Below are 12,836 nucleotides of genomic sequence, written 5' to 3' on the forward strand. Positions count from 1 at the left end.
TCATGATGGGAAATCAAATCTCAAGTTTTCTTTTTTTTTTTTTTTTTTGGGGGGGGGGGGGGAGGTTTGGCGCTTTTTCTAACCTTCTATTTTCTTTTCGCGCCGGAGGACAAAATCTCTGGCCCTTGCTGGCAAACAGCCTCAAGGACAGGGAAACTTAGGCGGGTTCAAAGATAGGAAGTGTGGGTGTGGGGTTTGCCGCTGCAACCAGGCAAGCGTATTGGAGGACCAAAGGGAAAGGAACAAGATCCGTCCTCTGGGTGTAGGGCTTGTAGTTAAATAGTTGGTTGGCAAAGAAGGTAACAAGGAGTGCAAGGAGAAGAGGCGAAGGGAAAGGGAAAAGAAAGAAGCATCAAGATTGAGCACTCTGCAGGATGGCGAGAGAGAGAGAGAGAGGGAAGGAGGGAAGGAGGGAGAGGGAAAGGAGGGAAGAGAGGAAGAGAGAGTCCAGGCCAGCCAGTAAGGGAAGTGAAGTGGTTCCTCTCCTCAATCGGGGGTAGCGCGCGTCAAGTTGGCTGGTGAATGGTTTGAAAGGGGGCATCAGGGGGGTGGAGAGGGCTCCAAGGCTCAAGGGTATATCGAGTCTAGTGCCTAAGGCAGTTTAGTGTTGTCCCACGGGAAGTATGTAAATAACTTAGGTATCACTACTATATACTACTGGATGGTTAGGTATGTATCGAATATCTCGTGCATATATATATATACTATATTACTATTTATTATATGTCAATGTCCTAGTCATCCCCTTGATCATATGCAGGAAATGAATTAATTATAGAACATGAAGCTATAAAAGAAAAAGAAAAAAAAATATGTTTAGTGTAGCTCAAATAGAAACCTGACGGCCTTTCCAAATTGGACCGAAGGAGGGAATCCAGTCACTTCCTTCACCAGAGGCAAAAAAAAAAAAAAAAAAAACTGGGGTTGGGCTGAAGATTCCCTGACTGAAAGTTTCCATACTACAGGGGCTGGGCATGAATCTCGAATGCACATCGAGTCGCATGAAGACTCATCTCTTACATGGAGCGTTTGAGATTCCGACTAGTCTAAACTAGTGCGTCACTCTTCTCGGCGCGGGTCAGAAATTATCATTCCCCTGCCGAAGCATCTTCAACTTTGGGATCATTTTTTGGTTTTTTAATTAAGAAGTGGGGACCAGTAAACAAGACTTCTGAGCCGCTGTCAAAAGAAACAACTTGGTTATAGTATCATGATATGTCTTTTTCCATTCGCGCTTTTTGTATGTTTTCCTTTCCCTTTCTCTGCTCCTTTTATCTTTTAATTGTTCCCTATTGAATAGAGAAGAAGGGGAAAAGAAGATCAAAGTATAGTATTCCTTTCGGTCCGAAGCGATGCAGCACCTATTGTTTCAGCTCCGACTCGGAAATCATGTGACCATTTCGCTTGCCCTTCCATATCTTATTATCTACTACTGTACGGATATTGGCTATATTGACCACCCAACCAGCAAATTATCTAGGTACAGTACCGAAACTCGCTTCAAATTACCTATCCAGGGAGCCAACTAAGGTATGGACTCTTGGTCGGTAATTGGAAGGAGGTATGAAATGCTACACAGAAACAGCAATATCTCATACTCTAGAACAATCAATGATGGCCGTTCTCCCCTCTCCCCGAGAGACCTACTACTAGTATATACTTCACGCCAATTTTCCCAATAGGCGGAGACAAAGAAAGCGGGAGGTAGTCGGGCACTTGACTTGAGTTATTCACCTACTAGTAGTAGATTGAGAGCTGTACAAGAGTGAAGTGTGGTATACGAGGGTCAATGGATTAGGCTGATTCAACCCTATATTTTTGCCCTTGGCCCTGTCAATCGGCATACTATCCATATAACCATTAGCGACTCTTTCTTTTTCCTTCCTTCATACAAGTACCAAGTATCTATGGCTCTCGTCAAGAACCCCAGAAGGAGAGAGACACACTAGTCTCAAAGAACCTCAAGTAACGATAGTCCGAGTCACTTCTACACCGGCTATGGACCAAATCTGAGATTGCACTATGGCTCCTAAAAAACCAATTCACGACGTTATCCCATTCTTGACAGTGACTATGGTGCTGAACGAACTGATTCCAGTTCTCGATTAAGGTTGAACAGGTCTATAATGACCGGACATCTTCGATGACAGTCATAGGCATTGTTGAACCATGCAGGTTTGTACGTCCAATATGTATGTGGGGCTTCTTAAAGATCATGTAATCCCGCAATTGAGTCATGATTGATTGACTGATATGTATAGAAGTACCTGGATGGAATACACCAAGAGTATAACTTTAATACATAAATAAGTAAGAAAAGAATTTGCACAAAAAAAATCCTCAGTATCCAAAGCGGAAAGTTATGTTGAAGAGTCAATAGAAAAATTAAAACCAGGAAGCAAACAAGAAAATAAGAGGCACTACTGACGTGACTTGTACCATTCTAAATACTTAGATTTGGAAAGCAAAACATGTTAAAGTATGACTAAACCCTGTTGGGTATCGATAATCAGTCAATCCATCACTGACGACAATCCCTCCACCCCCAAACTTCGTTCACTATCTTTAACACCCTTTCTTTAATCCTTGTTTACATTCCTAACTGTCTTTTTTCATGCTTCTTCTAGAAAACGCGAAACGTCCACTTACAGGGGAACAGGCGGTTCGAAACTCGTCTGCTTTTCTAGGAAAGTACGACAAAGCACCATCGCTAAGCTTCACGCCGCCGGGTGAGCAGCGGCTTTGACCATCGCTCCCCCTCCGCGGTGTCAGTTCAAGGAAACCTGTATCTAACTGCTGCACCTCGGTCCTCTTTTTGCAGCGACGGAGAAAAAAAGGACTCATGGCTGGTGAGACCACCGCCCCCGAAGGTACAACCCCTCGTCTCCTTCGGCTCCACGCCGCCGCCAATTATTCCGACTTCACCGCCCCCTCATTATCTACACCTTACAGACTGGACGAGGGTTACTCGGACGAGACAAGAAGTCAGTCGGATAAGGAACTCGCGAACCTGCCTTCAGATGATGTAATGCCTCTCCCTGATTGGCTTATGTCTAATAGCGAAACAGATAGGGCTGGTGCGTTGAACCCTCCCGCCAGCTAGCGCAGTTCGCGTGGTTGGACGACCTGGTCGATACATACGTTCTTCCTCCTTCGTCAATGCTGACTATCCATCGTATATAGAGATTGCCTACAGTCTATTGCGCACACTACCTACTTCCACTGTGGCCGCGGTTGTTGACCGTCTTGCGCCTGTGTTGCACATGGATCCCGTCGTCAAACTTCCTCCCGAGATAACCTCTGAGATCTTTTCCTATCTTGACCCTCAGACTCTTTTGACAGCCTCATTGGCATCCCGCGCCTGGCGGGGTCGTATAATCGATTCTCGTCTTTGGCGAGGGAAGTACATTGACGAAGGCTGGCGTGTTGACATTGATGCAATCCGTGCGTTCGAGGAGAGACAATCTGGGCTTTCATCCCCCTATCTTCGTAAATCGCGGTTAAGAAATTCCGACACAGATATCGGAGAACCGAAGCAAAAGAAACGCGTACCCCCAAGCTGGCTAGACTCGCGAACGACAGGACACCTGGGTAGTTACATGATCGGGCGGCAAGATGGACAGCAAACTTTTACGGAAGCAGACACTGAAGGTGATCATCTCATGAGCGATGTCTCCAATGACCAGAGTGGGGCAGCTTCCTCGGAGCATCAGTTATTGAGCTCGAACAACGCCCCGGAATCTCAGACAGACCTCGCTCGCACCATACCGCATGGACGCAAGTCCCCATCAACCTACTCGTCTCCTAGGTCATCTATCCTGACTCGGATGCCGAACGGCGGTGCTAAAATCAACTGGCTTCATCTTTATAAGCAACGTAGACGACTGGAAGATAATTGGAATAGAGGTCGCGTCACGAAGTTTCAAATCCCGCATCCTGAGCACATGGCGGAGTGTCATCAGGAATGTATCTATTCAATCCAGTTCTGGGGGAATTGGCTGGTGAGTGGTAGCCGAGATAGGACTGTCCGAGTATGGAATATAGATACGCAGAGACTGCGGTATCGCCCTCTTGTGGGTCACACCAAATCGGTGCTCTGTCTCCAATTTGATCCCCGCCCGACTGAAGACATCATCATGACTGGGAGCAGCGATAAGAGTGTCATTATGTGGCGCTTCTCTACCGGCGAGAAGCTTAGGGAGATTACACCAGCTCACCGCGACTCTGTGTTAAACCTCAGATTCGATGAGCGTTATCTTGTCACATGCTCCAAGGATAGGTTGATCAAAGTTTGGAATCGGCGTGAACTCATGCCCGGTGACAAAGAGTATCCTGTTATTCACCATGGATCTGGAGCGATGTATCCATCCTACATTGTTGATACAAACGAACTCCCATCCCCAATTACAGAGACAGAGTTGGCTAGGCGTCATATCCGAAGCTTATCTCCGTATACCTTGTTGATGACAATAGCAGGACATGGGGCTGCAGTTAACGCCATTCAGGTTAGCGAGGATGAGATTGTTTCCGCTTCAGGCGACCGATTAATCAAGATTTGGGACCTCCGCAGTGGTCTCTGCAAGAAGTCACTTGTAGGCCACGCGAAAGGTATTGCGTGCGTTCAGTTTGATGGTCGGCGAATCATCAGTGGAAGCAATGATGACTCCGTCCGCATTTTTGATCACCGCTCTGGTGCAGAGGTTGCTTGTATGTCAGGTCACGGAGACTTAGTAAGGACCGTTCAAGCCGGTTTTGGCGACCCACCAGGAGCCGAAGAGGCGATGAAACTGGAAGCCCTAGCTGTTGACAACGAGTTCTTGGATGCTCGGCACTCTGATGAGACTGTAGACTACGGTCCGAGAGCTCTCCGACGTGCAGGGCATCACCAAAACACTGCCGGATCCAGAAACCCGAGGGATATCAAGGCTTTGGGCGCGCATATCCCGCCGGGAGGAGGTGGAAGTAAATGGGCTAGAATTGTTTCTGGCTCATATGACGAGCTCGTGGTGGTTTGGAAGAAAGACAGAGACGGCGCGTGGGTTGTCGGTCAGTCTCTGTCTCATTTGCAGGCTTTGAAGGAAATCAACGGTGTGGATGAACATGGTAATATTCGTGGCACGCGAAACGCTTTTGCTCAGCGAGCTCAGCGAGCTCGACTACCAAACCAGGGACAGCATGCAGCGGCCGGCCCACCAGTCGCACCTGCAGTGGCGCATCACCATCATCACAATAACCGAAACCAGCAAGCCCATGGAAATAACAATAACAACGGCCCTAGCCCACCATCCTCTAGGGTCTTCAAAGTGCAGTTCGATGCCCGAAAGATTATCTGCGCCACTCAGGACCCAAGGATAATGGTATGGGACTTCGCGAATAACGACGAAGAGATTAAAGAAGCCTCTCAATTCTTTATGGGGCTTTAGAATCAACACATCTGCATCCATATTCACACATGCCTCTCTGACCTTATTTGATTTTTTCTTCTTCTCTTCTTTATTTTCTCTTTCTCCCTTTTGAATATGCCGTTTATGGAGATGACATCGGTCCTTTTGGTTTTAATTCTTCGTTCGTATTAGCCTCCGCTTTCCCCCCATTCTTCATTCTCCCTACTCCCACCATTTTTATCATTTTATGGCCTCATTTGGATATTCTTACCGATGTTCATTATTGCATGTGGATATTAGGGTCTACAATCGCTGCGGAAACTTTCTGAACTCATTATGAGCGTCATATTGAATGACTTTGCTGCACTAATTGTTTACTATATAACGCCCACCAGTTTCGAGCATCACTTGCATGGAGGAGCAACGGAGTTGACTGGTTCATGCCTTTGCAATATCAGATATGAAAACTCGTTTGATCAGCCTTTAGCCATGAATTGTAGTTAACAATATATATTTAGGAAAAGAAGTGTCCCTTTTGTATGAAAAAGCTAACGATAACATTTGGGTGGCCATTATTTGAACCAGGATAACAATAACAGCTCCTGATGGGTACGGACTAGCGTATACTGAATATCCAATATCCGGCTGTGCTTATGTTGCAGTGAAATAGATGCTTGGGCGAAGCAAGACTTTAGTTTTACACAAACGCCTGATATCCAAAACCTGCGAATTGTGTCAGTCGTTAAAAAGGTTCCCGAGTCTGGTCCAACCAAGCAGAGGACCCATAACTATGAGAGGAGATGAAAGTTCGAAACGACACCCACATATTCGAACAGTACTGCCCAAGTTCTTGGACCGGTCCCTTCTTGTTATTGTTGGCGTGCGAATGTTGACCCGAGCTATCATCTGAGATCCGGCTCCTTGCGGTTGTATATGTATCATTGGAAGAAGTATTCGAGTAGGTGGCCGTGCTCTGTTCATTCCTAGTTCCCAAACAACAGCGAAAACAGGAGTTGGCAATTCTTGAGGCAGGTAGCCGAAGGCCATGTTGAGCCTCAAGCATGACACATCCTTCTTGAATCGAAGGTTCTGCTGTTGATCGTGTCCGCGTGGGGGAACAGCCTGGAGGTTCAGGATCTGGTATGGGAGATATGCCTACAATGGGTGTCGTTGTTGCCTCTTGCTGTGAGACACATGCGAGGCGAGATTCACATCTACTCACAGGATGAGTAAGGGTTGCCCGTGATGGAGGGATCGCAGAGTGGTTCGGCCCAGGTGAGAGATTGCTTGAAGATATCTGTAGGCGAGAGATAGGAGGGCGGGCTATGCCAGAGTGAAGTGAGTTTTTCCGCCTCATGTTGGAATAATTTCCTGTGTCCAATGGCTGGGTATGGACAACAGCACCACCATTCTCACCGACGCTATCAAACTGTGTCGTAGAAAGATTCCTTCGATGGAATGGATGGTCAACTAATCTACCGCCCGCACCAACGCCATGGGAGCTCTGCCGATGAGGGAGGCGCCCTTGGACCACAGTACCATCGGCTGCTCTCACAACAGTGCATCCCCGCCCGTTAGGCCGGAAAGCAGATGATGACGAGATACCAAAGAACCTTCGCAACGCCTCGCCGTAGGATTCAACTCTATTGCCTTTACCAGCGCTGCCGTGAGTGCTTCGCTGATGGGATTGTCCATTAGCCAATCCTGAGTCGACAGGGAATCGCGCAGAGTAACGGAGTGCTTCTTCGGTACCGAAAGATGGTAGTCCCGGAGGTGTGGGCGACCTCACTGGTGGTGGATATGTGGGAAGAACCGGACTCGCAGGGGATGCCAGACTCGCCAGCCATTTGGGAGCTCTTAATCTTGCGTCTGCATCATTGACGCTTGCCGCTTTGCGATGTTGGTCCGCTTTCGGCGACAGCTCTGGCATCGGTATCTTTACTCGTTGCCTATCATCTTTCGGCGACAATATATGACTATCTGATAGCAAATACGTGTGCCACCAGGGGCGTTTTGCCTTGTGTTCTATATCTGGCTTCGGTGGTTTGGTAGTCGTATACTCGGACGACGGAGAGACGAACATTGCCATGTTTGCTGCCATTCTGCTGCCCAGGGTACCATTAGACTTGAGGACAAGATCTTCTAGCCCCGAGCTTGCCCTCAGGGCGTTATAAATCGAACTTGCATCGCTTGGACTCGATTCGAATGACTCTCTGGTCGAAGCGGTATGGTGTGTCGCTCTTTTTCGCTGTAGAGTAGAGTCCGGACTGGCCAGAGAGCGGTCCCGTAGAGCCATTCTGAGACAAAGAGATGTGGCTGGCATAGGAATGAGCAGAGTGTAGTCCACAAGAGAAATGTAGTCATATGCATGGTATTGAGGTGTCATCGTCGTACTTTCCGAGTTCACTACGTTTCAAGTGAGAAGGTGCATCGCTCAAGCAAAGGAACCGAAGGGAAAGAACCGCCATTCGACGGGCATATATATACAGGCCCAGTATGCACTGAATCTTGCCCGGTATGCTCCAAGGGTTCTCAGAATATTAATTGACATCGTGGCCAGTTGCAGTTGACAACACCAAGAGAGTGTGATCTATCACAGGATAGTCGAATCTATTTTGCACAGTAGAAATACATAGATCATCTTCCTTATAATATGACCAACACAAGGGAACATGACCAAACCAATATATACCCAGAGTAAATAAACAGTAATATGTACGATGAATAGAATATTAGTAATAGATGAAGTAACCGCAACCGAAATCGGGTTGGTTGAGGTTCAACGAGAAGTTTCGGATATTATCGTCATCATAAAGCCGCGACTGTCTGGTTTGGACTGGCTTTGCTTGCCTGCTCCTTTTTGACATTCCTGAGCAAAGCCTCTAGTCTCCGACGTTCCTCCTGTTCCGCCTGTATTCTCAAGTTAGCTCGATGGCCCTGTGTAAAGGAAGAAAACGTTGTACCCACCTTCAGAATCTTCATATTTTCAGCCCGCGTGTCTCGCATCATCTTCTTGAATTCGTTCTTAAGGACCATAGTTGATGTGGTCTCATATGTGGTTCCATCTCGCCCCATGGACGCTGTTTGCATGCCCATCCAGGTGATCCGCTCCTCATTCAGTTGCGTCTCCAGTTGCTCGCAGTGATCCCGAAGCCCGTCAATGAGGCTCTCAAACTTCTCGCGCTCTCTCTCAAACTCAATGCTAGCCTTAGTCATGACTTCGTAGTCGTCAATCGTCTCGCGCAGCTCCCTCTCCAGCGTCTCAACTCGTCGCTGCGCATCGCTATTTGCAGGCTTGCCAGCCTTGAAAGTGGCAAGCTCCGTTGCTAGCTCGATGTTCCGAGTGGTCAACACCTCGAGTTCCTTTTGAAGGGCAGGATCGACAGCGGCTGCCCGTTGAGATCGGCTACCGTAAGCGCCATCGAGCTCAGCCTGAGCCATTGTAAGTTCAGTTCGAACCCTTACAACTTCGCCTTCGAGCTCGGTTAATTCCGCCTGTAAGCGCGCCGCTCTCTCTTCAGCTTGTGTTCGACCTTTGCTTGCCTCACTGAGCTGAGACTCCACATCGGAACGTATTTGATCTATTAGAGCCTGCAGCTGAGCAATTTCACTTTCGGCTTGTCTGCGCGAGTCCGTGGCTTCCTTTAGGCGAGCGTCAGCGTCAATACGAATCTGCTGAATGCTCGCTTTCAGATTAGAAATCTGCTTTTCTGCTTGTTCGCGTGACTCCTTAGCCTCCTCTGCCCTTGTATCAGCCTCCTTAGCCTCCTCTGCCCTTGTATCAGCCTCCTTGCGAAGTTGATCGATCGCCTCTTGTAAGCGCGCAATCTCCCCATCTGCCTGAGAGCGAACCGCAGAAAGTTGTTCTGTATGGCCGTTGGTCTCGGATCGAACCTGCTCGAGTTCGGCTTCCAAGCGGGCAACTTCACTCTCGGCGAAGAGCCGTGCCTCATGTGCCTTGGTTTGGCCCTCTTTCTCGTGTTGTAGGTCTTGCATGACACTCTGCAAACGGGTTATTTCAGCTTCGGCGCGGAGGCGTGCTTCATGGGTTTCGGCGTGAGCGTCTTTCTCGCGTTGATGGTCTAGAATGGTGGGCTGCAAGCGAGCAATTTCGGCCTCCGCACGAAGGCGCGCTTCGTGGACTTCAGCGTAAGAGTCTTTCTCGTGCTGGAGCTCCTGCACGACAGTTTGTAAACGCGCAATTTCACTTTCCGCGCGAAGGCGTGCTTCTTGAGTTTCGCTGTGAGCATCTTTCTCTCGCTGGTGCTCTTGCACAACGGCTTGCAGGCGGGTAATCTCGACGTCAGCACGAAGACGTGCTTCATGAGCTTCAGCGAGGGCTTCCTTCTCGTGTTGGAGCTCTTGCACAGTGGTCTGTAGACGGGACACGTCGGCTTCTGCCCGCGCGCGAGCTTCTTTTTCAGATTTAATAGCCTCCGAGTTGTCCTCTGGGATAGCTCGAAGCTGATGATCTGATAGTTCCCGATGCGCAGCTTCCAAATGTTCCATCGTTAGGTTCAGCTGATCTTTGGACTGCTCCCCTTCACGCTCAGCCAACTCGAGCTCTTTCCGTGCATGGGCTAGCTTCTCGATCAAGTCGGCGATATGCGCATCCCTTTCCGCATCCGACTTGGAGTTTAATTCCCGCTGTTGTTGAATTTGAGTGGTAAGAATACTCTTTTGCTCAAGGAGGCCTCCCAGCCGCTCATGAAGGCCATCGATGCCCTCGTTCAGGTACGAGAGGTGCTCCTGCAGGTTCCCGCTAGATGCTCCAGGAGGCGGTGGAAGTGTCCGCGAGCGTGGCAAGCCTATCTCGTTCACGATATGATATAGTCGATCGTTGACCTCCCCTAGCTGCTTGTCGGTTACATGATCCGTACTTCTAGTGCCAGAAGTGCTACTGGGGTGAGCCATGAGGGCGCCTAGACCGTTTTCAATATATGCTATGTAGGCTTCCACAGTTGCCGTATGGTTGATTGCATCACCCGTCTCCAAAGATTGTGGAACAGGAGCAAAGTCATTGTCGGGATTGATTTGTAAAATCATGTCGCGTATTCGTCCGCTTAACAGCTCTAGTCTTTTCTCTGTATTTTGGATCGCATTGAGGCCAGCTGCCTGCTGACTTAAAAGAGTCAAAGTACTCGACCCTTGAGGCCCATGCTCACTGAGTTCATTGAGATGATCCGATGTTTTGTATAGGCTTCTGTCGTCAAATTCATCTATGCTACCACGGGGGTTATGGCTGGAAAGGCTCTCAGGCGTATGAGGAACATTGTTCTTCGGATATTTCTTCAACCCCTTATGCGTCATCTGTAAAACACCAGCAGTATGCTCCAGTAATCGTCGTTGAACCAGCTGAACCCGACTCTCTAGGTTCCAGACCTCCTGCGAGAGCTCCTCGCATTTCCGCGTGCTCACAGCTAGCTCAGCGTCCGTCTTGTCGAGCGTACTAGAACCGCCGTCGTGGCCAAATATGCTCCTGCGACTCCGGTTTGATTTCGGGGAGTCTCCCATATCATATTCCTCGCTCGATCTGGGACTCTTAGAGTTATATAGCCGGCTGAGGGACATGGCTGCATCGCGCAGTTTCGCCTCCAAAGCTAGTTTCCGTTTGGCCGCCTCCAAGCGACCTGAAAGGAACTTGAATTCTTTCTTCAGCCCTTCAACTTCCTCTAGCGACAGGACCTCGTAGTGCGCGCTGTCTCCTATAGCGGTCTCGGTCAACAAATACATGGTCACAGGATCATTGCCGTTGAGCAACGCCGAGCTTCGTGGGTGCGTCGTGTTCAGCTGCAGGAGAACAAAAGACGTCAGCAATTGTAAGTGGTCCATGGGACTCGACAGCCACCTACTGGATTGTACCGCGGGGTTTCCACATTCGTCAGCTTTGGGGCGCCGTGATATCCGTCCATGAGAACCTTCGTCGGGGGTGGTTGCGGAGCGCCAAAGGAGGCGCCGGAAAAGTGCCTCGGATCGCCATAAGACGACAGACTGGACCGTAGATCAAAACCGCTCATTGTGAATATAGAAGGATAAAGTCTGGCGAGGAAGGATGTGCAGGGTGAACTAGTAATAGAGAATCGTCGCCGAAGTAATACTAGGCCGCATACATCCTGAAAGGGGATACTCCGTGTTTATCGTTGCAGGAGGGGGCCAGACAATTATGCGCTCAGCGGCAAGGGAAGGCGAGGCGAAACACAGTTTCTAGTTGGAGGAGAAATCGCAGTGAGAGGGAAAATGAAAATAAAACAAGACGAACCAGTGGAACAATAAAGGGAGGAAAGGAAGAAATAGGTTGGGGGACAAAGTTGAAAGCGAGGACGAAGTCGAGACGATCTGCAGTTTAAAGTGTCGATGCTCAGCCGCCCAGCCAGTGGGCACTAACCATGAGGATACTTTTGAAAATCCCCAGCGCCACTAGCCAAGGGAGAGAAAGGAAAAGAGAGAAAAAGCAATTTCGATAGATCCGATGGAATGTGTCAGCATCGGAACAGATGAGTCAGGAAGATATTATCAGGAGTCAACAGTATAAAACAATAAAAATCATGTCCCAAGAGAATCGATAAAGAGCGAGAATGATCAAGATCGGTAGACTGAGGACGATGATCGCCTTTCAACTACCACCATTTTTAACCACCGGCAATGCAATGGACATTAAATATTGTTTTTGGATAATGATTCATCCCAGGAGCAGACCATGTTTTCTTACATTCTGGTCTGATTTTCCTCTCATTTTCTTTTGTTTGTATATGCTTCAAGACCACGAACGATGGTCGGTGCTCCTGAATAGGAACCATGGCACGATGACTATCGGAAGTATGGAACAAAGTTGATAGAGATCGTTCAAGGCAATCTGACCTATCCGCTGTGGTTTGGTGTTGAGAAGGTGAGGTATGATATCTGTCGGAGTTATGGGGGAATCATCCATAGTTCATGGATGGAAGTACTCCGTACTCCATTCTTTGATCCCAGACAGAGATGGTAAAAATAGTTCTTTAGTTTGTTTCTTGATCTGTGATGAACCACAGATTGTGAAACAATCATTGTAGGTAGGCACGGGACGATGATTGGAGGGCAGGAAGGAAACACCATGTCGTTCGAGACATTAATTGTCTCTGAATAGAAGAACTAAACTAAGTGTCGATGTTATTTAGAAAACATAATCAATTCGTTCAATCAAACAATACAATACAATCAAATAAAACCAAATCATATGGTCTGCCATCATGTGATTGACATCCTCCTAATTTATTCTCAATAGGAAGAAGAAAAGGTTACATTCTGCTTCTTCCTGTACTGCAACTATACACTTATTCAATCCTCGACATTCCAATCAGCGGGGATATTTAATTTAATGGATGGCCCAACCCCGCAGTCGATCATCGCGCCTCGGGTGCATTGGACCCAATAATGGAGGAGACTGACAAACTAGTACTATTATTTGGTCCTACC

At 48.2% G+C, this 12,836-nt stretch overlaps 4 protein-coding genes across 4 annotated transcripts in view; 1 reads left to right on the forward strand and 3 right to left on the reverse strand.

Moving 5' to 3' along the window:
* BDW43DRAFT_902 (Rho family guanine nucleotide exchange factor CDC24) overlaps positions 1-96 on the reverse strand; it is a 3,798-nt gene extending 3,702 nt beyond the window's left edge. Inside the window, exon 1 of the mRNA XM_032050679.1 lies at positions 84-96. The gene's annotated coding sequence lies outside the window, so the exon portion shown is untranslated. The remainder of the gene's footprint in view (positions 1-83) is intronic.
* Positions 97-2,735: 2,639 nt separating this feature from the next.
* Positions 2,736-5,572, forward strand: BDW43DRAFT_951 (F-box and WD domain protein). Its single transcript, XM_032050761.1, has 2 exons — positions 2,736-3,077; positions 3,184-5,572. The coding sequence occupies exons 1-2, from the start codon at positions 2,843-2,845 to the stop codon at positions 5,421-5,423; spliced, it is 2,475 nt and encodes an 824-aa protein (XP_031906173.1). The 5' UTR covers positions 2,736-2,842; the 3' UTR covers positions 5,424-5,572.
* A 554-nt stretch (positions 5,573-6,126) lies between these two features.
* On the reverse strand, positions 6,127-7,473 carry BDW43DRAFT_295816 (uncharacterized protein; the record flags this gene model as incomplete). The annotated part of the gene is made up of 1 exon (XM_032044113.1): positions 6,127-7,473. The coding sequence occupies one exon, from the start codon at positions 7,471-7,473 to the stop codon at positions 6,127-6,129; it is 1,347 nt and encodes a 448-aa protein (XP_031906174.1).
* A 719-nt stretch (positions 7,474-8,192) lies between these two features.
* Positions 8,193-11,401, reverse strand: BDW43DRAFT_295817 (involucrin repeat protein; the record flags this gene model as incomplete). The annotated part of the gene is made up of 3 exons (XM_032044114.1): positions 8,193-8,294; positions 8,352-11,086; positions 11,233-11,401. The coding sequence occupies 3 exons, from the start codon at positions 11,399-11,401 to the stop codon at positions 8,193-8,195; spliced, it is 3,006 nt and encodes a 1,001-aa protein (XP_031906175.1).
* Between the last annotated feature and the right edge of the window lie 1,435 nt (positions 11,402-12,836).

The sequence above is a fragment of the Aspergillus alliaceus genome (assembly GCF_009176365.1).
Source record: "Aspergillus alliaceus strain CBS 536.65 unplaced genomic scaffold BDW43scaffold_1, whole genome shotgun sequence".
Lineage (NCBI taxonomy): Eukaryota > Fungi > Ascomycota > Eurotiomycetes > Eurotiales > Aspergillaceae > Aspergillus > Aspergillus alliaceus.